Source organism: Mytilus californianus, unplaced genomic scaffold, assembly GCF_021869535.1.
Source record: "Mytilus californianus isolate M0D057914Y unplaced genomic scaffold, xbMytCali1.0.p SCAF_11, whole genome shotgun sequence".
Classification (NCBI taxonomy): domain Eukaryota; kingdom Metazoa; phylum Mollusca; class Bivalvia; order Mytilida; family Mytilidae; genus Mytilus; species Mytilus californianus.
Genome location: NW_026262593.1, coordinates 58,059,187 through 58,086,888, shown reverse-complemented (window position 1 = coordinate 58,086,888; position 27,702 = coordinate 58,059,187). Strand labels below are relative to the sequence as shown.

The following is a 27,702-nucleotide window of genomic DNA, read 5'->3' as shown; positions in this document are numbered from 1 at the left end:
TACCACATCTTATATCTATTGAAAGTAAATTTATTTTTTGTTTCTTGACATTTGATATTTTGATTAAAACACAAATCCATACAGATTTTGGTTCATATTTTCTTGCAATGACATATTATACTGTGATTTCATTTATTTTCATTGATTGAGAAATAATTGTGGATATTTAATCTCATGGATTGAAAAATAATTGTGGATATATAATCTCATGGATTGAGAAATGATTGTGGATATTTATTCTCATGGATTGAGAAATAATTGTGGATATTTAATCTCATGGATTGAGAAATAATTGTGGATATTTAATCTCATGGATTGAGAAATAATTTTGGATATTTAATCTCATGGATTTTTGTTGTCTGCATATAAGCTTATAGAAAATTTGTACTTCATTAAATATTTAAATTTGCGGTTTACATATGGTCCGAGTACACAGTTATTTCGTAGTGCATTTCTTTTAGACAATAAATGAAAATAAAAAAAATCCCACCTGCGCTTTCTCAATAATATTTTTACAGTGTGTTGTACTACTTTTGGGAGAAATTATATCAAAATTATAGAAAACTTCATCGGCTCTAACTCAAAATATGGACAATTCTATGTTAAGGGGGTCTTGAAATCTTTTGACAGCTTCCGAAGTGCTAATTTTTAACCTTTTTCAGCTGGACCAAATCACTACTTTACTTTACAATTCATGACCCAAATTTTTTTACAGTGTAATTTCATCCCCCTACTTGCTATTTGAGGCATAAAACATGAAGGAATACATTTGGAAGGGGTACTAAAAAAATTGGCAAGCAACACACTGTCCACACTAGGGACTTTAATCGTGGACAACGAAAATCAAAGGACGATAACTGTGTACTCGGACCATATACCAATGAAATCCACGAAAATTTGTATCCCACAAAGTAAAAAAAGAATCCACAGTGTATAATATCAGGATTGTAATAAATGAGGCTATTTAGAAAACTAGATACTGTTGAAATCATAAGAAGGATTCTACTTAAAGTTAACATATAATATGTTATATATTTAAAGTATGAATATTTTACTTTTTAGAATTTGTACAAAATGTAAGTTCAAAGTTAGAAACTTGCCAAATGACATTGTGGACTTCGTTGGTGGTAAAACATCTGGAGGGGAATTACAAGTAGGACGAAACCTCCCAACAGCAGAAGATGATGAAGACGATGATGTACAGCTACTTACATTAGATGATCCGATGGAATATTATATTGGTAATGCATCTTAGTTAACTGTTTTCTTCAAATACAATATTTTAAAGCTATTAAACAATCAAAAAAGGACGATCTGAAGATTTTTTTTATTATAACAGTAGATGATGAGATAGAATAAAAAAGGGTCTGGATGGGGGGGGGGGGGGGGGTCCTTTAATTGGGTATTACTAATTTTTTTAAGTAATTTTTCTCTATTTTTTTATTATTTTTTGCCCATTATTCTCTATTCTTTATATTTTAACATCATTATTCTCAATTCTTTATTTTTTGGGTTCCATTTTAGAGGGTGGTAATTAAATAAAGGGTTATTTTCGTGCAACATGTTTTGCCATTTTTATTTCACGTGCAGCCGTGAAAAAGGTTCGTTATTCACTGTGTTTCGTGAAATCGGTAAAAAGATCAATGTGCAAGAAATTTTTAAATGTTCGTTCATCTTGAAATGGCAATTTTATTTCGCGTTCTTCCATGCAGATACCCCCCCCTTTACGCCCCTCATTTTACTGTATTTTTGGTTAATTATTCTCTATTCTGTAAACCCCATCCAGACCCTTATAAATTCAAATTGTTTTAAAGCTTATATTTTTTTGAAAATTGATCATATATAAAAATAAGATCACTTTGTATTTCCAGAACGCTATGGAGCTGATGAAGATGATGAGGTCCTTTTGATACCGGACAATACTCCTCATCACCAGGGGGCACCACCAAACAGTGCAAACCAGGTTAAAGAATCTTCATTAATACAGTTACTACAGATAGCTCTGTATCAATATGTGGCACTGCCTGTGATTAGGTTCAGAAGAGTTTTCATAGGTAAGTAACGTAAAGCCAAAAAATATTTCGCTAATTTGGTGAATAAATAAGATTAGAAAATATTAGATGGTGTAAATTTTAACTTTATGTAAGATAAGAGTAAGGAATAAGAAAAGAGAATATAAAACCTTGTTAGTATGTTTGGACTTTAAAATTGTGAAATTACACATCTGCGAAAAGCAAACCACAATACAGGAAATGGGCATGTATGTGTAGGCTGATGTGACTAAAACGGATTAAAATCATAAGTCTAGTATCTTTAATAACTTTTTACTATGGCTATTGATATACATATTTAATTTCCTTACAGAGTTCATATAACTATACGAAAAAAATGGAATATAAAATCAGCTGCACCATGTTATAATTTTTGAAGATTTATAGTTTTCAAACAGATGGTACAATGAAGCCATACTGTAAACTAATTTTCACTAGCAATTCATTTTCACAAAGAGAAAAATAATGTGAATGTAAATCGTTGTGATTATGTATATCTTTGATATTTTCTTAATATCACAGAAATAAATTGCTGCAAAGTCGGCTAGAAGGGGCTAAACGTGAAGTTTAGTATTCCTGAAAAGAAATTGGTTTACATTATACACTTTTCTTTAAGTAACCCCATTGTATTATCTACATCAAGTATTTGCAATAAATAAACAGAGTTTTTCGTTTATAACTTTTGCAGGATTCTCTGTACTAATCATGATAGCATCCATAGTTTTAATCACTCGTCTCCATCCATCAACTAAACCACCACAGATATTCCGTGAAGATACGAACCTTCAAATGTTATTGGATCTGAAATCCAGTATGGGTGTTATAGACGAGATATCTTGTTCTCAGTGCTCTGCTATCAATGATGTAAGTTTTATTACAAGATTTCATGACATTATTATATCCCATGCTAAGGGCTATTCCATTAAAATGTATGTGGGAGGATAGGAAGGGAAGTTTGATTATTGAATGTGGGTCATGGGTCTTTTTTCAGTATGTGTCTATTACCATTATGCAAAATTATCTAAAAAATGGTTCTTGGTTGTAGGGATATTTTGAAAGTCCCTTCCTACCCTCCCACATACATTTTAATGGAATAGCCCTAATAATCTGTCTGTCTACCAACAAATATTTCCGTCACACCTTTTCTCAGGTGCTTCTGAATAGAATAACTATATTTTTGGTCAGTAGCTTAGCAGTGATGAGTTGTAACCTTTGAGTGCTTTTTTGTTCTTTCAAACACATTCTTCCTTTCTTCTGTAGTTTGAATTATTAGTAGTGGTATGCCTAGCATTACAACATATTTGTATAAAGTACATATTACAATTAAGCATTTTGGAAACACATGCTTATGTCTATAAATAAAAAAATAAAAAATATTCATGAATTTGATTTTTCATGCTTGAATCTTAAGATTTTGATTGTATATTTTCAATCTATTTGAGGGAGTAAATTCAATAATGTACTTGCTTGAATGACAATTGTTTTCCTAGTTCCACAAACATGTTGATTTAAAACTCAATTTGTGACAGTAGAATCAATATTTAAGTATTAAATTGCACTACTGTGGATTCATAATTACTCGTGGGATATCAATTTTTGTGGATTTTGTGGGTACAGGTGAACCAAGAATGCAAATTTTCAACAAAGTACAAATTTTTATACGCTTGTATGCAGACTATTGTAAAACCACTATAACAAATATCCACGAAAATACAATTTTTCCTTAACAAAAATTGGTACCTACGAAAATAAATGAATCCACTCACTGTATATGTATATGTATTTTTTTTATTCCCCACCTACGTGTGTCCATCCATCTGTCCCGCTTCAGGTTAAAGCTTTTGGTCAAGGTAGTTTTTTTATGAAGTTGAAGTCCAATCAACTTGAAACTTAGTACACATGTTCCATATGATATGATCTTTCTAATTTTAATGTCAAATTAGAGTTTTGACCCCAATTTCACGGTCCACTGAATATAGAAAATGATAGTGCGAGTGGGGCATCCGTGTACTATGGACACATTCTTGTTAATTTTAGATTAATTGTATTTTTTTTATTGTATATTCTTTTTTATTTTACTATTGATAAATTGTACTAATTGGTGTTTATCATGAAACTGATAAATATTCCACCAAGTTTTTCCTGGTTCTTAGACATGGATAATATAGTACTGTATATTTTATAGTAAATTATTCAATTATCTCCCTTAGTTTCTACAGAACTTTTCTATTACAAAGACCAATTAGGAAACATTAATTAAATGATTTTGTATCTTTAATGGAAAAAAAAAAAAAAGAGAAAATATTTTCCTATACATTTTTTTGTTTTTATTTATAATAAATCAGATTCTTTCCATTTCCTACATATTAACATAAAATTGTTGCTTTTTAAAAAATATATGTTTGTATATTTCGAGAACATATATTTTATTGCAGGTTCACAAGCACAATAAATACCAGCCAACCACCAACAATGGACAATTACCTAATTCAAAAAATGATCATCAGCATGTGCTTCCTATGACTACACCCAGACCACAGCATCTAGTTCCTATGACTACAACACCCAGACCAATGTCTAATAGTAAGTCTTGTCTTATAAGATATGGGATATGGTACAGTATCAGGGCCACAAATATTTTGTTTAGCATAGGCTGAATTTATGGGAGATAGCGCAGTATCAGGGCCACAAATATTAAGCTTAGCAGACTTAATTTATGGGATATCATATAGTACAGTTTCAGGGCCTCAAATATTTAGTTTAGTATAAGCTTAATTTATGAGATATAGCACTATCAGGGTCACAAATATTAAGTTTAGCATAGGCTTAATTTATGGAATATAGCACAATATCAGGGTCACAAATATTTTGTTTAGCATAGGCTTAATTTATGAAATATAGAACAATACTAGGGTCACAAATATTTTATTTAGAAAAGACTTATTTTTTATGGGATATGGTACAGTGCGTGGGCCACAAATATTTAATTTAGACTTATATGATTTATGGGATATGGTGCACTTCACAGACCTGCAAGCTATTTTACACAAAAAAAATAAATATATGATTCTTAAAAAAATTTAAAACGCTTTATAAATTTCATGCATCCCAAGTGCTTTTCTGGATTTCCTTCATCAGGAATGCTAAAAGCCTAATATTTGAAAGCCAATGATGCAAAAGAAACAAAACAATTGATATTAGATTGTACAGAAAAAAACTTTTATGTATCCTTCTTAACAGTTTGTCAAATTGTATAGATGGGGTAGACATGAAATACCCTAATAACAAGTTTTAATTGTTCAAATACTGTTATCCCATAATCTTTCTGAAGGCAAATTTTTTATGGTTTTTTATTTCAGAACCTCCAGAATTTGACATGAGACCAAGCAATCAGACAGTCTTAGCTGGTCGAAATATGTACTTTTATTGTTCTGTAAAAGGGTATCCAGCCCCTTTTCTGAGCTGGCAAAAAGATGGTCATAGCGTAATGAGGGGAGAAGTGAAACAAAGGCACCGATTATTATACGAGGAAGGAATATTAAAGTTGGATGGTGTACAAAAGACAGACCAAGGGATGTACACATGCATGGCATCTAATGAGAGAGGAGTAATAAGGGCATCAGCTAGTTTAACTGTTAATGGTATAGTTAGATTTAAATTATTCACAGGGATAAAACAATAAGGAGTTAACAAAACCATCCATATTAGAATGTTATTGAAAATAACAATATAAAGAAAAAGCAAAAGCAAAAGAGAAAAAACAGGGAATTCCAAAAAGGCCTATCACATGTATCATAAAAGAGGGTCTGGATGGGGTCCCTCAATTCTGTATTCTTTCATTTTTTAAGCCATTTTCTTTATTCCTTATAATTTTTGTTCATTAATCTCTATTCTTTATTTTTTTGTCCTATTTTTTCTCTATTCTTTATTTTTTTTGCCCATTATTCTCTATTCTGAAAACCCATCCAAACCCTCATAAAAGTATGAAACTTTGCTAATTTGAAAAAAAAAACATGTTTTTAAACGTGAAATTTTATTTGTTTCTTAGTTACTATTCTTACTTTACAAATAAATAGGACATAACCAATAACTAAAAAGAGACACTAATTAATTAAACAACTATTGTTATTGTAAACTTATCTTTTAGAACAAAGTGTGAGTTTATTATAAACACCATTTAAACAAATCAAAACAAAATAATATATGCATGACTACTACAAGTTACAAACAATCTGACAACAAATTATTATATAAAAAACGAAAACAACACTTTATAAATTTCAGGCATCCGATGCGCTTTTCTGGATTTACCTTCATCAGGAACACTCAAAGCAGAATATTTGAAAGCACAGGATGTATAAGAACCAAAACAGTCCAAGAGCAATATGACTAAAAGGACATAAAAAATTAGCTTAATCCATCTAAGATCAACATATATAGAAGACCAGTCTTAGCGTCCTCGAAAATGACATTAGGACCAATCAGAATGTCAAAACAGTGTCATTCCCATAATGCAACACCATTTCTCAATTGCTCCTGATTCACAATAATATATCCAACACCAATATCACCATAACTAAAAGTTACACTGTATTTTTGTATTTTCAGGTTCATCTACACCACTGATATTTCCAGCAACAAAACATCCTACACCTAAAACTTCAGTTGCTACACCTAAGTCAGTACCAGAGAATTTTGACATGTGTAAGAAAGCTGATTGTACCAAGACAAAAGACCGACCCATGTTAGAGACTGGAGCCACAGTTTATGTAGTGTTTGGTATATCTGGCTTGGACCAAAGTGGTATAGAACCTGGTCATGTCATGCAGAAAGATAAGGTATCCTTCTGTTAATTTTCTTTTCAGTGGTCAATCACTAAGAAGATTTATCATGTGAGGTAATTTTTCATCATGTTGATTTGTTCTAAGAGATAGAAAATACATATGTTGCATTCCGAGTTTTGTGTACTTTTCAAAAAAAAATACTGTAGACCAGTAAATCTTTTCACAAATCTTACGATTAAAATTGATCATAAGTTATACTGAAATGTGTATGACTTTCGAGTATTTTAACTCTTAAGATTTTTTGTGAAAAGAGCCGTAGATTATTTTAGATGATACTTTTTTTCACACTTAGTCTGGTCTAGCAGACTTAGTCATGATTTATTTTTGTGATTTCTGACTTTGTTTATGTTTTCAATATATTCAATATGAGATAATATCCTTGTTTTACTTATTCATGATGTTTACACGTATATTTGCGTTATTGTTCTACACTAAAAAGTTGCAGAAATTTGATATAAAAATAAGAACATGTGGTATGAATGCCAATGAGACAACCATCCACCAGAGACTTAATAAAGTAGAAGGTTAGCAACTATAGGTCACTGTACGGCTTTTAACAATGAGCAAAACCTATACCCAATACCAAGCTATAATAGGCCACGAAATGAAAAATGTAACATAATTCAAACAAGCAAACTAATGGCCTGATTTATGTACAAAACCATTACCAAAAAAACAAATATGATATACAGCAACAAACGGCAACCACTAAGTTACACATTTTTATGCCCCACCTAGGGGCATTATGTTTTTAGGTCTGTTCGTCCGTCTGTCTGTCCGTCTGTCCATCTGTCCTGCTTCAGGCTTAAGTTTTTAGTCAAGGTAGTTTTTGAATAAGTTGAAGTCCAATCAACTTGAAACTTAGTACACATGCTCCCTATGATATGATCTTTCTAATTTCAATGCCAAATTAGAGTTTTGACCCCAATTTCACGGTCCACTGAACATAGAAAATGATAGTGCGAGTGGGGCATCAGTGTACTATGGACACATTCTTATATTCTGTTGATAATTGTTTTACAGTAATCTCATGTTGATGATATTGATGCAGAAATTGAAAAAATGTATCTTCTTTACTTTACGGGTAATTGAATAATTAGGCATTAAAGATATGAATATTGAGGATATTTTTCTAACTTCTTGGTATTTGATATCTTAGATTTAATATATGGTAACAAAAATGTATGTTGTTTTTATTTTCAGGGAAAGGTTATATTTGATCCGAATTTTAAGAAGAATTTCAACTTTTCAAGTAGTTACCAGAAGGGGATCTCAACGCTTTGTAAAATTTGTAAACAAGTGTCATCTAGGCCAGATCTAGTAAGAAATGGTAGTGCTCAGTGCTTCCCAGATTATATGGCAAGTTAGTATTTGTCTAAATAACTATTTTACTACAATTTTTATGCCCCACCCTGGCGGAGGGGACATAAAGTGTTCGCCTTGTCCGTCTATACATACGTACATACCTCCATATGTAAGTATGTTCCTAAATTAGTTTCCGTTTTCTTTTAGTTTGCCTCAACCAAATCATGAACTTATACCCAATGCTTATTACCACAAAACACAGATCAAGTTCGAATTTGGGTGGCGTCACTTTTACCCTCCACTAATCACAGTTGTGTAAGAGCACAATATATAAACATACTATAAAATCTGTTGTCATAAATCGTATAGGAAAAGCATTCTGTGCAAAAATAACATTTTTAAAATAATAATAAAAAGACTTCTTGTGACGTTACGCACGATGTTGGTACTACTTAGCGTTACACGACGTTCCTCATAATGAAGCGATTTCGACGATTTCAAAGAACGTTTCAAGCGTTTAAGCTTATAATTGATGAGGTCAATTTACTGTTGTGAATTTGGTAACCGATTTCTGAAAATGCATAGTTTAACAAATAAAACTCAAAGTGGTCGTACACATATTTTTGTTAATGAATATTCATTTATAGTTGTCAGTCTTTCCAGGCCATAATTGATAATTTTAGTTTTGGCAGCAGTTCGCATTAATGAATCATACATTAATTTCCAAATTTATACAGATTTGTTTTTAATATAAATTAGATTTTGCATCTATTTTCCCTTTTTATTGCATGTTTATACATACTCCTTTTGTTGCATTTCTTTCCGTTTCTGTTTCCTTTCTATATTTTATCATTTCCCGATGCTTTCTTTGTCGCAAAATTTCTAGGTAGTGAAACATTTTAGATTCATGTTTTTCTCATTTCCGTATTTTTGTGGCATATGCATATCCTTTATTTTGTTATAATTGCCAGCAATAGTTTTTCTCTATTTTATTTTATTAACAAAAAAAATATGCATGTTGCTTTTGATGATTTAAAACTTGCAGATAGACAACGTTCCTTAAATAAAACAAATGTCATGAATGTGCTGAAAAAAAACTAAGATCCCGATATTTTTTATATCAATCTCATTTGGTCAACATTTGATGTAAAACTTAAACTTTTCCTTTTTCATACATTGGTTTTATTATAACTTATATTTTTATTTTCATTCGAATTAAACTGGAAACAAATAATTATGATATAAAATTAAAAACCAGAACATGACATCAATTACTTTTAGCGAACGTTGGGACAAAACGGCTATACTTTTTGAAACGATCTAAAAATCTTGTTGCCAATCGAAAAAATGTTAGACACTATATTGTTTAAAAAGAAAAAGAAAAAAACTTTTACCGCCTAGTTTTATTTTCTATGATCCAACTATACTTATTTAATATACAGCCGGTTAAAACCTCAATTGTAAAGAAAATACATCGATTTTTTTGTTGGGACAAGATGGCTATACTTTTTGAAGTCATTGCAATAGAAACTATACGCATGGTTTCCGGCAAAAAAATATCATGAACCAGGAGAAAAGTAAAAAACTTTCAAAATATCATAAATATTTTCCCTCTCAGCTTTTCCAATTTCACGGTATAAATGCGCAAACCCGATATATGCTTACCTTGCATATGCTTGAACATTTTTCAGACCAGTTTCAAAAATAACATTTTCCGGTTTACGCTCTCAGTGATATTGATTTTGCTTTAACAAGTGAATAACAATAACAATAGCAATACTCTTGTGAAGTTTTACGATTATCAGAAAAAAATACCGTAGGAAAGAAACGGAACTCCGATCTTTTGCACACAAAATGTAACGTTGGACATTACGTTTTGGGGTAAAAATGGGATAATTAAGTGTTATAATTCTTGATATTTTAAATTTCGGTTCCTTTTTTTTCTATATTTTCAAGTCTAATGTAATAAATTCAACCAGAAATCACTATATTTTTATCGAACTAACCAGTCTACATATTTATTTTCATGCTAATCTATAGCAAAATGGAATTGGTACCAACATCGTGCGCAACGTCTGTTTGTTATTGTTGGAATTAAAATACAGACAAATTTTATATATTAACTATTCAGATTTTGTTTATTTCACAAACTTAAAAGATAGAAAAACCTAAAAAAAAAAGATTTTTTTTCAGTGCAATATGTGCTTAATCGTATCCCAGCATGCCATGATTTACCCAAGCCTGTTACAGTTTATGGTAGACAAGCACAAGCACATGTTGTGGGAGGATTTCAGAACAATTCCTTACTGTGGTGGGCATTTGCTTTTGAATCTGTAAGTAAATATTATTACTAATGTTTGAAATGTAAATAATAGCCAAGAGAGATCTTTCTGTGTTGCTTGGCACTGCACAAAATGTTTGCATTGAAACAAGTACATTCAAATTAGAATCCTGTTCTTGGAAGAAGAAGAGTATGATCAGTAATGAAAATAATTTTCAATGGCAAAAGAGAAAAACAATATGGAGACATTACTTCAAACCTTGATTCTGTTGAAAACACACTATAGGTCTCTGTATGACCTTAATTAAGCAATTAGCAAAAGCCCTACTTTATAGTAAGCTATAAAGGCCATGGGTTGACAAAATATGAAACAATTCAAAAGAGAAAACCAATGGCCTGATTTATTCAAAAATGTATGCAAAAACAGCAGATAAGCAATAACAACCCTCTGATTAAATGCTCATGGCTTGGGACAGGCACATAAAGTACTACAAATATGTAAAAAGAAAGTAACTTTCTTATAAATATTAAAGAAGATGTATAAAAAGTTAACAATTATAGGTCAAAGTACGGCCTTCAACACGGAGCCTTGGCTCACACCGAACAGCAAGCTATAAAGGGCCCCAAAATGACTAGTGTAAAACAATTCAAACAGGAAACCAACGGTCTAATCTATATAAAAAATGAGAAACGAGAAACACTTATGAGCAACACCAACAAACGACAACCACTGAACAACAGGCTCCTGACTTAGGACAGGTGCATAAAAATGCAGCAGGTTTAAACGTTTTAACAGGCGCCAATCTTCACCCTAACCTGAGACAGTAGTGTAACATTACAACATAAAAAGACACACTATAAAATATCAATTGAAATGGCTTTATAACTCGATCAACATTTAATCAAAAACAAGTAAACATACACTGAACAAATAAGTTTGATCTATGACACATCTATTGTTATTATAAATACAATATTAATAAAAAAGATGTAGGAACAGTGTCAAAAAGACAACTCTAACCTGGGACAAAACGGCGTTAAATAAAACAACGTACACAGGTAAATTTAAATATAATAATTTTGTTGTTAGGAGAACGGAAGCAAATATTTTTTACAAAATTAATAAATTTGTTGTTCACAGTAAGAGTACAGAAGTGAAAATTTATCGTCATACTAAATACTTATCAAAGGTGGTAGATATTAAAAATAGTGAAACGAGATATAACACAAAATAAGTAAACATTGAATTACAGAAATGCATTACAAATTGTGTCAACAGGTCAAATTAACATGAAAGTATGATTTTAGAGTACTCGCAGTTACTGAAGGCTAGTTAAAAGCCAAAAACAATAAATAATAAAAAATCATGCATCAGAGACTAAAATCAATTAAAACACATCCCAGGGTTCTTAGTATATCAAATGATTGTGTAAGAAATATATTTTCACTGTTAAAATTCTAAGACAGGTATTTGGAAGACACTAAAGATAATATTATACTTTTCAGACAACTTCAAAAGATCAATCTTACTTTGAAGCCTACAAAGAATACTTGAAATGGGAGGAACTGATGAAGAAAATAAAAAATGACTATAAGAGTTCTCAGTTTGTGCAGAATGTTTTCCAGACATCACAGTTCTGGCCACAGGTTTGTTACTTATATGTTAATCAATTTCTTGCAAATGAAAATAACATACACATTTTATAAATTTGGTGCATCTGTAGTGCTTTTCTCAATTTACATTCATTTACACTCAAACGAGAAAATTTGAAAGTAAAGGATGTATCAGTACTTGAAAGATCTTTATGACCAAAATAAGCCCCTAAAAAAACAGCCAAATTTAAGTTCAACTAAAGTAAGATTTGACTGAGGGAGTTGGAACTTACCGGGTAGTTTCTAAATAATTCTAAATCTATCAATTTTTATATGGCCGCAAAAAAATTTTTGTGGTCGTATATTGGTATGACGTTGGCGTCGTCGTCGTCGTTGTCGTCGTCTTCGTCGTCGTCGTCGTCCGAAGACACATTGGTTTTCACACTCTAACTTTAGTTTAAGTGAATGGATCTCTATGAAATTTTACCACAAGGTTCAGTACCACAACAGGAAGGATGGGATTGATTTTGGGGGTTATGGTACCAACAGTAAAGGAATTAGGGGCCAAAAAGGGGCCAAAAATAAGCATTTTTGTAACTTCCAAACATAACTTGTGTGTTAGTGTATGGATCTCTCTGACATTGTACCACAAGGTTCCATATCACAAAAGGAATGCTGGGATTGATTTTGGGGGTAATTGCCTCAAAATTTTAGGAATTAGGGGCCAAAAAAGGGGCAAAAAACAAGCATTTTTCTAGTTTCATGACAATAACTTGTGTGTAAGTGTATGGATCTTTCTGAAATTGTACTACAAGGTTCCATATCACAAAGGGAAAGCTGGGTTTGAGTTTGGGGGTAATTGCCCTAAACGTTAAGGAATTTGGGGCCAAAAAGGGGCAAAAAAACACATTTTTCTAGTTTCCAGACAATAACTTGTGTTCAAGTGTATGGATCTCTCTGAAATTGTACTGCAAGGTACCATACCACAAAGGGAAGGCTGGGATTGAGTTTGGGGGTGATGAATCATAAGGGGGTTCAAAAAATTTTGGGGGGGGATTTTTTTTTTTTTCCTTTTTTTTTTCTTTTAAAATTTTCCATTTTAAGTTGGTTATTTCTGATTTATATTTAAAAGCAAATAATAATGATATGGTAGGAGATACACACCAAACAGGATGTGTAAATAATTATATGATAAGTATTGTGCAATAGCAAGAAATTTTCAATTGCACAGTATTGCACAATAGCAAGAAATCTTCAATTGCACAGTATTGCGCAATAGCAAGAAATCTTCAATTGCACAGTATTGCGCAATAGCAAGAAATATCCAATAGCACAATATTGCGCAATAGCAAGAAATTGTCAATTGTACAGTATTGCGCAATAGCAAGAAATATTTAATTGCACAGTATTGTGCAAGAGAAGATACTTCGTATAAATTGCTTATTTCTTGACCAATTTCAATGGGGTTTTATTCTTGAATTCTTGGGGTTTTTTAATATGCTGAATCATACCGTGTATTCAGTTTTTGGATTTTGGGCCCCGTTTTTCAATTGGTCCACATTGAGGTCCAAAGGGTCCAAAATTAAACTTTGTTTGATTTCATCAAAAATTGAATTATTGGGGTTCTTTGATATGCCGAATCTAACCGTGTATTTAGATTCTTAATTTTTGGTTCCGTTTTCAAATTGGTCTACATTAAGGTCCAAAGGGTCCAAAATTAAACTTAGTTTGATTTTAACAAAAATTGAATATATGGGGTTCTTTGATATGCTGAATCTAACCATGTATTTAGATTTTTGATTTTTGGGCCCCATTGTCAACTTTGTCCACATTGAGGTCAAAAGGGTCCAAAATTAAACTTTGTTTGATTTCATCAAAAATTGAATTCTTGGGGTTCTTTGATATGCTGAATCTAACCATGTTTTTAGATTTTGGATATTGGACCATAATAGGTGAAAGTCCAATTTAAAATTTTTAAGTTCTTAGACCACATTCATTCTGTGTCAGAAACCTATGCTGTGTCAAATATTTAATCACAATCCAAATGCAAAGCTGTATCAAGCCCGAATGTTGTGTCCATACTTGCCCAAACTGTTCAGGGTTCGACCTCTGCGGTTGTATCAAGCTGCGCCATGCGGAGCATTTCATTCAATTCTATTTCGATTTTCACAAAATTTTTTAAAAACTTTGTCAGTTGTTAAAATTAGGATTCTATATGTCTCGAGTTCAGCTACACTTATTGGTTTCAGCATATGTGAATTTTTGTATAAAGATCTAAATAGAATTGACCATTCATAAAGATATTGATAAAGAGGTGAATGCTTTTTGGTTGTGATGTATAGTATTAAGGATGTTTGCTCCTCTTGTTTTTGAATTTTTGCCAGATATTCGGAATCCTCTGGTTTTATCCATGTAGTATCATGAAAAAATTTTCCCAGCTAACCCCTACTTTTCTTTTTATAATTTTATTACTAATAGTTTAAAAAGCCATATTTGAAAATCCTATAAAATCCTTGTTATTTTTTCATAATTTTTGAAAGAAAAAGGGTGTCAATGTTAAATGTAAGAAAAGTCTAGAGAGAATTATTTCCCACCAAATTTTCAATGGCTTATATCTCTAAAACAAGCACATGGACCCTACATATTTTTCTGCTTTTTCAGTTCCTTTATTTATATACTATCAATTTATAATAGTTTTTTTTTTAAAAAGCTTGTTATTTGGAAACAGAGTAGTGAACATCCTTAAGATAACGTATACTGTGGATTCGTTATTATTTGTGGGATACAAATTTTTCTTGGATTTTGTGAGTATAGGTTAACAACTAAATTAAATTTTCAACGAAGTACAAGTTTTCTATAGGCTTGTATGCAGACTTTGGCATACCCACAAAATCAAAGGAGAGGGTCTGGTAAGGGCTTATTTTGGCCTCAAATTTGATGTACATCTGATGAAATATTTTTGACATTTTTTAAACACTTAAGTGTCTTCTTCAGTCGATTCAATTAGGGTAGGGTATGTAAAAGAATTGAACTGATTTGGTCATTAAAGACACCTAAATTCAAGCTTAAATAAGAAAAATCTATCAAATATGCCACAAAACGTCACTTTTCAGATGTTTTTTGTCAAAAATGGAAGTGGCCACATTTCATGCTCAGTCTCAACCCTTATATATGTTATGTATCATCATCAAATACAACATTTATTTAAATATTAAGACTTAATACAAGTGCTGCCACTTCCATTTTAGACTAAAACTGTCTAAAAATAAGCAAAAATGCTAAAATTGTGAAGATTTCAGTCATTTTGCATGAATTAAAGATGCTAATACCTGATTGTGCATTGTATTGTCAAAAAACAGCCCATATTTATGTAACAAAAGTATTCAACTTTCCAATAAATAGCTAAAAGTTTACATTTTTAACAAATTTTTGAAATGTTATATTTTGGGGCCAAAAATGGGTCTTCCTGGGCCTACTCCTTTCCATGATAATACCATTTATCCTCAATCTACAAAAATTGGTACCCACGGATTTAAATGAATCCACAATTCAAATATTGTTAGATAATTTCCTAAATACAACAAGATAACTTATAAACAAAGCAAATATTGTAATGAAAAACATCCTATCTCCTGGCTCTTTTATATCATTGTTAATACTGTCATCAGATGATTAAAGTTTGTTTAATATGGTACATGTAAGTTTGTTTGAAATTTTGTTTAAATTAGAGTTAATTCTGTTTAAACATAAATGGCAACATTGCTAAAGACTTTCCTCTTTTCTACTTACATTTGTAAAATGATAGTGGACAAAGTCATCATTTTGTAGACAGATTAAAACACAAATTTCTATTGTACAGGACTGTCCTTGAAAAGTTTTCTCTAGATTAGTTTCTGTTTTCCAATTAATTTCTGGTTCTTGTATTAGTTTCTGGTTTCCATTTTAGTTTCTAGTTTCCATATAAACTTCTTATTTCTGAATCAGCTTCTGGTTTCCAGATTAGATTCTGGTTCCAGGATTAGGTTTTAGTTTCTAGATTGGTTTCTGTTTATTTTTCCTCGATCAGTTTCTGGTTTTCGGATTAGTTTCTGGTTTCAATATAAGTTTCTGGTTTTTGGATTAGTTTCTGGTTTCTGTATTAGTTTCTGGGATTTCCGGAATAATTTATAGTTTTCAGATTAGTTTCTGATTTCCTCTTTTACTCATCCAGTTTGTTTTTTTGAAGTTACAGAAAAGTAATTCAAACATTTTCCTACCAAGAACCCTGTTTCACATCCATAAAATTGCATCTGTCAAAAAATGCTGAAGATAACATATACAGAAAATAATACATAATACCAGCCTTGTATCTTTCATCTTAATTTTGAAAATTTCATTTTTATTACAAGGGAGCATCAAATTTCTAATTTGAATATTTAATTTTAGGTAATGATGGAAGTTGTTGCAGTTAACAGTGCCATCTATAGTTTGGTCTTCTCCATGGTGATATGTTTAGTAGCAGTAGCCATCTTTACCAGTCATGTGACTTTACTCCTTATTGTATTCATAACCATATTAGGTAAATGTGCTATTATTTAGTAGACTTAATGATTTTTGACACATCTGAACTTTGTATTTAACAAAAAATTAGCAGGTTTATATTTCCATATGAAAATGCTCAGACGAATCATATACTTTTTCTGGATTAAACATGAATATTATATATACTTTTAGATCAAGTCCAAATTAATAGCTAGTTGTCAGTGAAGGAAGTTGTCTCATTGGTAATCATACCACATCTCCTTATTTTATATTAGAAAAAAATTTATGCAAAATCAAAAAAAGGAATTACTCTGTTTATCCTATTATTATCTTCTTCTTTATAAGAAATTTATCACATTTTGGTCCCCAAAAAAACTTGAAAACTGTTACAAAAATTACTAAATAAAAAGTCATTGTTACCTCTACCGCTAGGCGAAGGGAGCATTACATTTACCCTGTTCTTCCCATACAAACCAGGGGCGGGTCCAGGTGAGGGCGTAATGGGCGTATGCCCCCCCTTTTCAAAAAAAAAAAAAAAAAAAAAAAAAAAAAAAAACTATCGTAATCTGCTAATATTGTATTGAATATGGCAATTTATCATATTCATTAATTAAACACATACTCTGAAATGGTTCTAATGAATCCACTCTAGTCTAACCATTCATTGAAAATGAGAGTCCATCAGTATTTCTATGTTCATTTTAGGTTTTGCGTTAAGGTACATTTATACTAGTAACATCTATATTTGGTATAGCATTTTTACTTCCCATCTGGATAGCCTTGGGTAGTATCATATTGTTTCAATATCCATTAGTGAGCAACTAAGTGACATTGACCTACATTTTGCCATGAAGTTCAAGGACCATATTTATTTATGTACCATATACAACCTATCGGAACTAGACAGTGACATGATTGCTTTAATTTAGTACTGTAGTACAATGACGTCAATTTTTCATATTCAATCATGTATTCCACATTAAAGCCTACAATATTTAGAACGAAAGAGCTTTATACTTCAGTGATTGATTGTCTTGTATCATGTGTGTCGTTCAACGAAACCAGAACTTAATCTAAAATAGAGAGATATTTATCAGTCTGGCTACTTCATAATTTGATGCTAAATTGTTGAAATCCAGGAGCTTCTGAGCTTCCCCATAGACCCTCTACCAGGGCAACCGTAATTCCACCTCCCGTTCATAAAATCCTAGCCTAGGACTATTGAAATGTTAAGTAACGCCTTATACCCTAGAATTTGGAATTTCTCTTTATTGGTCTACTGCTGTTAATGGAGAGAATTCGGCATAAAAAATGTCAAACCCTGACACTTTAACTATAAAATATACATGCTCCAAGTCAGGAACCGTTACATTAGTGCATTTCACAATTATTTAATGTTTTTATGTCAAAAAAAGGTAAAAAAGATTTCATTCTACGCCCCCTCTATCAAATATCCTAGAAACGCCCCTGCGAACTTCTGTAAATTGGTTTACGCACTCTTAACTTTACTTTCCCTCAAATCAAATGTTATGAAACTCAATTCTTATTATCACCAAACACAGATCAAGTTTGGATTTGGGTTGTGTTACTTTCACCTATCGAGTTATTTTCCTTTATAAATGGAATAAAAATTCTCCGCTGGGCGTAGCTTGATACGACCGCAGAGGTCGAACCCTGAACAGTTGGGGCAAGTATGGACACAACATTCAAGCTTGATACAGCACTGAATTTGGATTGTTATTAAATATTTGACACAGCATAGGTTCGTTTCTGACACAGAATGAATGTGGTCTTAGAACTTAAAAATTTTAAATTTACCTTTTCAAACCATATCATTATTATTTGCTTTTATATATAAATCAGTAACAACCAATTTAAAATGGAAAATTTCAAAGAAAAAAAAAAGGAAAAAAAATCCCCCCCCAAATTTTTTGAACCCCCTTATGATTCATCACCCCCAAACTCAATCCCAGCCTTCCCTTTGTAGTATGGTAGCTTGCAGTACAATTTCAGAGAGATCCATACACTTGAACACAAGTTATTGTCTGGAAACTAGAAAAATGCTTGTTTTTTGGCCCCTTTTTTTCCCCAAATTCCTATACGTTTAGGGCAATTACCCCCAAACTCAAACCCAGCTTTCCCTTTGTGATATGGAAACTTGTAGTACAATTTCATAAAGATCCATACACTTACACACAAGTTATTGTCCTGAAACTAGAAAAATGCTTGTTTTTTCCCCCTTTTTGGCCCTTAATTCCTAAGATTTTGAGGCAATTACCCCCAAAAATCAATCCCAGTCTTCTCTTTGTGGTATGGTACCTTGCAGTACAATTTCAGAGAGATCTATACACTTGAACACAAGTTATTGTCTGGAAACTAGAAAAATGCTTGTTTTTTGCCCCCTTTTTTTCCCCAAATTCCTATACGTTTAGGGCAATTACCCCCAAACTCAAACCCAGCTTTCCCTTTGTGATATGGAAACTTGTAGTACAATTTCATAAAGATCCATACACTTACACACAAGTTATTGTCCTGAAACTAGAAAAATGCTTGTTTTTTTATTCCCCTTTTTGGCCCTTAATTCCTAAGATTTTGAGGCAATTACCCCCAAAAATCAATCCCAGTGTTCCCTTTGTGGTATGGTACCTTGCAGTACAATTTCAGAGAGATCTATACACTTGAACACAAGTTATTGTCTGGAAACTAAAAAAATGCTTATTTTTGGCCCCTTTTTGGCCCCTTATTCCTAAAAGTTTTGGGCATTTACCCCCAAAATCAATCACAGCATTCAATTGTGATATGGAACCTTGTGGTACAATGTCAGAGAGATCCATACACTAACACACAAGTTATGTCTGGAAGTTACAAAAATGCTAATTTATAGCCCCTTTTTGGCCCCTAATACCTTAACTGTTGGTACCATAACCCCCAAAATCAATCCCAACCTTCCTTTTGTGGTATTGAACCTTATGGTAAAATTTCATAGAGATCCATTCACTTAAACTAAAGTTAGAGTGCGAAAACCAATGTTTCTTCGGACGACGACGCCAACATCATACCAATATACGACCGCAAAATTTGTTTGCGGTTGTATAAAAATTGCTGCTGTATATTTACAAGCAGAAGCATCTGCATTCTTCTTTTATTTATGTTTAATTTAATTGTATCTGCATTTTTTGGCTTCAGGCTGAAACTTCCTGAATATTAAATCAAGTAAAAAAAAGGTATTTTCATGAATTGCACAAAACTTGAACATCTGAAATAAATAAAGTTAACTGCTAGTAAACAATTCTGTACATGTATTTTGGAAACTTCATAATTTACCCCAATTTCAAAAATCCATATCGGTCGGATGTGTTCAATCAAGAAAAATATTTTAGTTGTTTAATGACGATAGAAACCACTTCGGACCTTTTAAAATATGTTTCCCTACAAACACTGCAGATTCAATTTCTGGTAGATGGCATGTATAAAGAAAAAAATGGATTTAGATATTCTATACAATTAATATTATCATGTGCGTCAAGAGGAATTTTGAGAGCAAAACATAATGTAGTAATGTGAATAAACTGAATTAAGCATTTTGTAGTCTTATAAAAGGGTCGCAGTATTTCATATAAAGGTAGGGTCAAATAAGGTTACCATTGGAGAAGGTTAGAATAAGGTCACCATTGAAGAAGTTCATATCAAGATGAAAGATTAAGCTATTTAATTCTTGTTTACAGAGTTTATTTTCTAGGTACCTGGTATATGAAGCAAGTGATCTTGGATATGTAAAGTCTGTACGTTATTTTATTTTTTTGGACAGAAATGATTTGCCTGGTAGCTGGTATATTTTATCTGGCTGGCTGGGAGATGGGAGGAGTAGAAGCTATATCCCTGTCTATACTGGTAGGATCATCAGTTGATTATTGTGTTCATTTAGTGGAAGGTTTCCTGCTGGCTGGGAGAGCAATTCCAGATAATTTGAAAAATGTAAGTCTTTATTTGACACTTTAAGGCTATAAAAACAAGATATTTTCATTGCATGCCAAAATACACTTTTGTAAAATGTCCATAAATTACACATTTGGTATATGAATTTGAATTCTCAAAACTAAAAATGCAAAAAGGTCTTTATATTTCATTAAATCGTTGATAAATAGAACACGCTTACCCCTCTTAACCATCTTAGTTCAACCCCATCCCTTATTTTTATATGGTGATTTTTAAAACTCAGTTCTAGTGTTGTTTTCTGATGGAAATATCTGGTAATTAATTTAGGATACTGTGGATTCATTTATTTTCGTGTGTATCAATTTTGTGGATTAAGGAAAAGTTGCTATTTCGTGTATATTTGATATCGTGGTTTTGACAAAGTCTGCATACAAGCATATATAAAATTTGTAATTTGTTGGACATTTAAATTCGTGGTTCACCTATACCCACGAATTCCACGAATATTGGTATCCAACGAATAATGATGAATCCACAGTAGTACACCAAGCCAGTGGCTAAAACAATTTCCATGCAATAAATTTGGGCAGTTGAACCAATTCTTTTCACATTTTAATATATAGTGTCTACTGACAAAATGGAGGTCAATTTGATCCTTTTTAATTTTGTGTTTAAGCAGTTATGGTCCTTGATTGATTGAAAAATGGTGCTTTATGTTGTTTCCTTGTCATAACTTGAGACCCATTTCACCATAATCATTTTCAAGTTTAAAATGTTGCTTCTAATGACAATAAGGACTGTTTTCACTTTTGCATGAGTTATGGTCCTTGTTTGATTGAAAAATGGTTATTTATATCTTTTCCATGCAATAACTTGAGACTTGTTCAACTGATTCTTTTCAATCTTATATATATGTAAGATCTGATGACAAAATTTAGTTCAATGTTGATTTGGTCAATTTTCCTTCTATTCTATTCAGGAGTTGTGACAATTTATTTGCACAAGATATTTGCTTTAACAATAAATCTAAAATAAAATTCTGTTTGCTGTCATGTTGACAGCCTCTTGTCTTTGTTAAGTTGATGGTTTCCTGTCTTTGTAATTTTTGGATCATATTGTTGTCTTTCTTACATAAGCTAAGAGTGTATGATTATCTTTTAGTATCTTCAATCTGTTCTTGAAGGAGAAATGCATAATTAACATTTTTCATTTATTCAAATTTAGAAATTGGTTTTAGTCATCCTTTCAGCTGAATAATTTACATTATGAAACAGATGATTATTTTGTTTTATCCAGGATCATGCTGGTTCAAGACAGTGGAGAACAAAAGCTGCCATCAGCCATATTGGAGTATCCATTTTCAGCAGTGCCATGACAACCATAATTGCTGCAATACCTTTAACCCAGACAACTATATTACCGTTTTCTAAATTTGGACAAATTCTTGCCATTAATTCATCTGTATCCATTGTTTACTGCCTGACTATTTGTGCTGCATTTTTAGCATTCATGGGACCTAGTAAATTTGTATGTAAATGGAAATCGACATTGAAAATGGTGATCGGTACATGTATAGTGGTAGGATTATCTGCCCTTGTATTGTTTATTATTAGTAAATGTGGTGTTTTCATACCTGGTCCAAATGGTGGTGCTTTATTTCCCAACTAATATATTACTGTATATATGCCATACATGTGATAAGTATTTTAGCTGGTAATTGGATATCAGTGGATTTATAGCCAAATTTAAACTTATAAGTGTGAGATTTTCTAATGCATTTATAAGTTTGTCTACAAGTTTTAACTGGTGTTTTAATATCAAGATATTGAGAAGTTTATCGACAAACTTTATCTGGTGATCCACAATTTTAAAATTTTGATTTCAACTTTAATAAACCTCCAGTCTGGCAGTTGACATGTACACATTGAAATTTTATGATAATCTCGCAAATCATGAAGTCTTGTACGAGTAATCATTTACTTACCTCGTAATTTATTTTTGGGTAATAGATTGTGATAATTGATCATTGGTCAAAAGTTGGTATCATTTGATAGATTTTCATCCCATTTTCCAATTTTGATATTCCATTAACAGTTCTTTTGAGAAATATCCGATATAAAATCTGTTGTGAAGATTTTGGACAAATGGAAATACTTAATTGAAGTAGATCAGTATTAATACATTCCAGGAAGATTAAAGTATACATAATTATTTTATATTTCAATTTTAGAGTTGTCTTTCATTTATAGTATTAATCAAGTGCATCAGACGCATGAAATTTATAACGTGTTGTTTTCCTTTTTTAACAAAATACCATTTCTCGATACCTCTTATTAGTACAATATTCTTAATTGGAAGTTATCAACGCATCATTTTGTAATACTTAGTATCCATGCTTCCATGTTGTACAAAATTTAAAAGTAGCTAAGCATTTGTTACAATGTCTTGCCTTCTTGAGAAAAAATCTGATGAAAATGAATGAACAAATCCGAAAATAAGATTTTTTTTTAAATACCTCATTATCACTTTCCATGACATTATCTGTGCTTATCAGTTTGTCTTTGATTTTTTATATTTCTTCCTATATTTTTTTTTTTTTTTTTTCGATTTTTGTTAACATCACAGTGAATCATAAGGATGAATGGTTGAAGTTAAATTTTAGGAACTTTTTTTACCAGTTGTCTAATGAACAAGCTGATCAGTTTCATTTTTTTTTTATCAAATGTTATATTTTAACAATCATCATTTATTTTTGTAGTTCTTAGATGTATTTCTTGCAACTTCAGAACTGAAAAAAAATCAATAATGGAATAGATTTGTTCCCTGATAAAATAATGTTTCAAATGAATTTTATGTTTGATAGATAGATACTATTTGCAAATTATTTTACAATGAAAATTTATAATCTTTTTTAAAGAGAAATGAATATTATTCTCAGAATAGATGTTATTTGAGGAGTAGGGACAAGGTGGAAGGGCTATTGGGGGTAAAATGCACTTTTAATTTTACTTTTGCTATGCAAAAAATTTTATATGGTTATTACTTATAAGAAATGCCTTTTGGGAGCCCTGTGCAAACATTACTGAAGAAATCTTCCGCCATAATTTTGATAAATACAAATCATGTTTTATTATTTGCACTACATGGACTATTATTTTGAAATTATTCGAGAAAATGAATCAATTAAAATTTGATTTATTTTTAGATAAATATTTTTTATTTTCATTTTCCAATCATATTTTTAAATATTTTTTTATGAAATTAAGGAAATAGGAGAAAGTTCATTGACATCTCAGTTTTTAAATATTACTATTTTTTAAATTATTTTTAGACAAATTAAAAAAAAACTAGATAAACATTGACATAGTACACGATTCTGTATATTATCTGTGGAACAACATGTGCATCAAACTGTCAAGCATGCCTTCTTTTCTATACTATGATCAATGAAATTTAAGTCAACAAAAGGAGACAGAGAGTTGAGTCACATTTAAATGTATTATTTTCCAAAATAAATTTTGTTTTCATCATATTCATGAATTTGGAAATGTTTGCACACAATTTAAAGTGACTCAAAACTCCTTTTCAAGGCTTAGAATTGTTGATATTTTCAATATGTAATAAATAGATTAAAAAAATGAAAATGTTAAGATTTTTTGTCACCTTTCTAAAAACTGAATATTAAAAGCAGTTCTTTTGAAAAAGGAGATTTTTATCATTTGTGTGGGTGTAAAAAATACCTGACATTAATCTGGTCTCTAATGTGTGATGAGAGTTGACAGAAACAAATAGTGTATAATCATTTTGATATAACTAAAGATTTATACCAGGACATCGTGTACAATGCATCATATCTTCTGAAAAATCAAGATCTGAATTGTAAAGTTTTTTCTTTACTGATATTTTTAGTATTATTTATATATCTAAAATATTTTGCCTTCTCGTGGTAGTAAAATTTGTTTTTATAAAATATATCATTGACTTGGAAATAAATTTACTTATTTGCTAAATCACTAAATGTATAATAAAGTCAATCTATAGTTTTTATATAAGACCTACCTTCATCCTTCAAAAGAGAATATTCAAACATTTTATGAAATTTTATTTTATATTTTGAAGCACTGAATACAAAAGAATATATTTGATATTTATAAGTGTGATTTTGCAGTGCAAGTCTCGTACTAACCGAAGGACCAAATAATTATATAATGCCATGTGTTCATAATATATATATATATTTTTTTTATAGTATATGGATTTTAATTTGTCAGACATACATCTCTAATTATGTATGCATTTTTTTTTATTGTGAATCATTGATTACAGGTAAATTTATTATTTTGTGAATATAACAAGCATTAACATGTATACTTTAATTTTGCAATGCTGATCCTGCTTCATAATGAGACAGGTGTTACATGTGAAAGAGGAAAAAATTCAATTTTATTTTAATGATACTTTTTGGTAATCAGATATACAAATTTGCCAGAAATGGTTTGCATCACAACATGCCAGCCTATGTCAACAGAGTTGCAAATGTTTTAAGAAAAAAGCTAACAAATGAATTAGTAGCTTGATTTTTATATTGATTTTCTTACTGTTGTTGAGGACTTTGTCCTCATATAGATAAGGACATTTGATTGATCTTTTAATTAATGGTACTAGAATTATAAAAACTAAATACTAGAATTTGTTTTACAAATGTGACAAGTATGATTTAATGGTACTATAAAAACTATATTTTTTTTTTATAAATATGACAAGTGGAAACCAGCCATTCATAACAAATTATAATATTTCAAAAAGCATGCTAGATTGTATATATAATTATATTTATGAACAAGATGAAAGTCCCATAGTTGTAGTAAATGGTATTTTTGTTTTTCATATGAGCATAATCAAAACATGCTTCTTTGAAAGCAAATGCTTGTTTGTATCTGTTCATGGCAGATATTTTGTGCTAGTTTTCTTTCATAATATAATTTTACAATTTATAATTGTTATTATTTCTTGAAATAATTTTATTTTGATTTATATTTTATTGGTAAATATATACATATTTTTATGTATACATGCAATGACCTATAGTTATACTTACTTATTTCTGAATCATTTGATCTCTTGTGAAGAGTTGTTTCATTGAAGAAATAATTCACGGGGGCTTGAATTTATCGTGATTTTACAATGGGTTAGCCCTTTATGCTAAATATTTTACCTTGAGCGAAGCGAGGGGTGAAATATCAGCATAAAGGGCCAACCCGTGGTAAAATTAATATAAATTCAAGCCCCCATGAATTATTTCTATTCTAATTGAAGCACTCTATGTAAAGGGGAATGTTTGCTGTTCTCGGAATCGAACACACTTTTAATATTGACATAAACGACGAAGAAAAATGAATAAGTGACATTCTTAAACGATATACAATAACATACTAAGATAGATTTTGATGAATTTAATTGATTATCTTACTTTCATTTAAGAAGATATGGACATTATACAAATTCTTACCATCCGTTTGTTTATGTTTTCATGTTTTGACGACTTTCAGTTTCCCATTCATGCATTTTCCCGTAAAATCCTTACATTCTTATGTCATCGTTCAATGACGTCATTTACACCATTTGATGTGAGGTAAATCATTCATAAAAAGCATACGACGTGGGAGTAGGATTGGAACAGCCCAAACAAATCATGACATTGCCTATCAGCTGACATATGAATATATTCGAATTTTATCACAAGTGTGTACTCAAAGCGTTCGAAGAACGTCATATTAGAATGGCAATTATACCACATCTTCATTATTATTATATTATTATTTTATCACAATATTTTAAAAACTGCATTTTAAAAGAAAGTAAGCAAATTGTTATATTTACTGAGGTCATAGTCCAAGTCAGATATATTTGTAGGGGGATAATAAACCTTGTATCCACCTAATTGAAATTCATTGATTTTATATTTTTATTATTTTTTTCCTTTTGCTTATATGCTCGAAATAAATTTAATTGCAATCTTACCTGCTTACAAGCTTTGGTCATATTTTTGTTATGGTATGAGATACAATTTAATGCTAGATAGTTTATTTTTTCTCCTAAAATATGAAAGTTTCAATTTACGAAATATTTTATCCCTTTAGAATCTATATATTCATATCATGTCATTTATTGATCTTGTTAATTGTTACCGTATGAATATCTCCTTGCTGTTTATATATGCTATACTTTATGGTAAAGTATGTTTGTGAATGTGTTTATATGTCTTGTTAAATAAACAGTTGCTTTTGTTGAGTCTGAAATTATTTCTTAGTAGACACAATTGCGTACATCCTGACATTAAACTTTTCTGCTAGGTGATTTTTACCAAACCCCTCGTCTTTTTACCTTACTAAAACACTACTTATTTTCTATATCTAAAAAAAATCTTATAAGATATTTAAATGAAACTCAAAATTCATATTCCCAATAGAAATATATATATGAAAAAAGATATCAAATGAAAAATATAATTTCTATCAAAATATATATTGGTTTAAACAATATATTAACAAGGGAAAAAATCTTAAGGGTTTGGTAAAAAAAACCACATAGTCTGAAAACAGAGGTTTATTAATAGTGGTCATCAGATTGGTCAGTTTATTGTTGTGATGTAATCAAGAAAGTATGTTTATATTACAAATAATGTTATAAGAATAAAAGGAGATGCATGGTATACATCAATATGACGGCAACACAGTTACACAAAATATCTAAAGGTCAACATACCATCTTCTACAATGGGCAAGTGTCTATTTACAAAGTTTCAAGCACTATATAGCCCCAAATTATAGGTTAAGGGGTAATGCAAACACACGCAATTAATAGCCCCTGGTTGTGTTTCATAGTCCCACAGGTGTTTCAGTCTTTTGAGGATCGTCTTTGTGGCATAATGATGGATTGAAATTTGTAGGATATTTATATCTTGTCTGATAGCTATCTATTCTGGATTTCTGTTTTGAATAATTATCAGGTCTCAAAGTATGTCCATAAATTGTTATGTATATAATACTTCACACAATAGCCCTAAGTCTAGAAAAGTTGGGAATATATTTAATATACGTTATCAAAGATTTGCCATTAACACAAAATGATGGTCTGGATGGGGTTTACAGAATAGAGAGTAATGGACAAA

General features: G+C 30.8%; 1 protein-coding gene across 1 annotated transcript in view; it reads left to right on the top strand.

Annotated features, from left to right (window-relative positions):
- Positions 1-26,822, top strand: part of LOC127720375 (protein dispatched homolog 3-like) — a 41,254-nt gene extending 14,432 nt beyond the window's left edge. Inside the window, exons 7-18 of the mRNA XM_052226952.1 lie at positions 1,063-1,241; positions 1,872-2,054; positions 2,740-2,915; positions 4,487-4,634; positions 5,411-5,692; positions 6,660-6,889; positions 8,099-8,258; positions 10,394-10,533; positions 11,988-12,128; positions 16,500-16,632; positions 20,404-20,570; positions 21,828-26,822. Coding sequence (XP_052082912.1) covers positions 1,063-1,241; positions 1,872-2,054; positions 2,740-2,915; positions 4,487-4,634; positions 5,411-5,692; positions 6,660-6,889; positions 8,099-8,258; positions 10,394-10,533; positions 11,988-12,128; positions 16,500-16,632; positions 20,404-20,570; positions 21,828-22,199 — 2,311 coding nt within the window. The 3' untranslated portion in view covers positions 22,200-26,822. The remainder of the gene's footprint in view (positions 1-1,062; positions 1,242-1,871; positions 2,055-2,739; positions 2,916-4,486; positions 4,635-5,410; positions 5,693-6,659; positions 6,890-8,098; positions 8,259-10,393; positions 10,534-11,987; positions 12,129-16,499; positions 16,633-20,403; positions 20,571-21,827) is intronic.
- Positions 26,823-27,702: the final 880 nt, after the last annotated feature.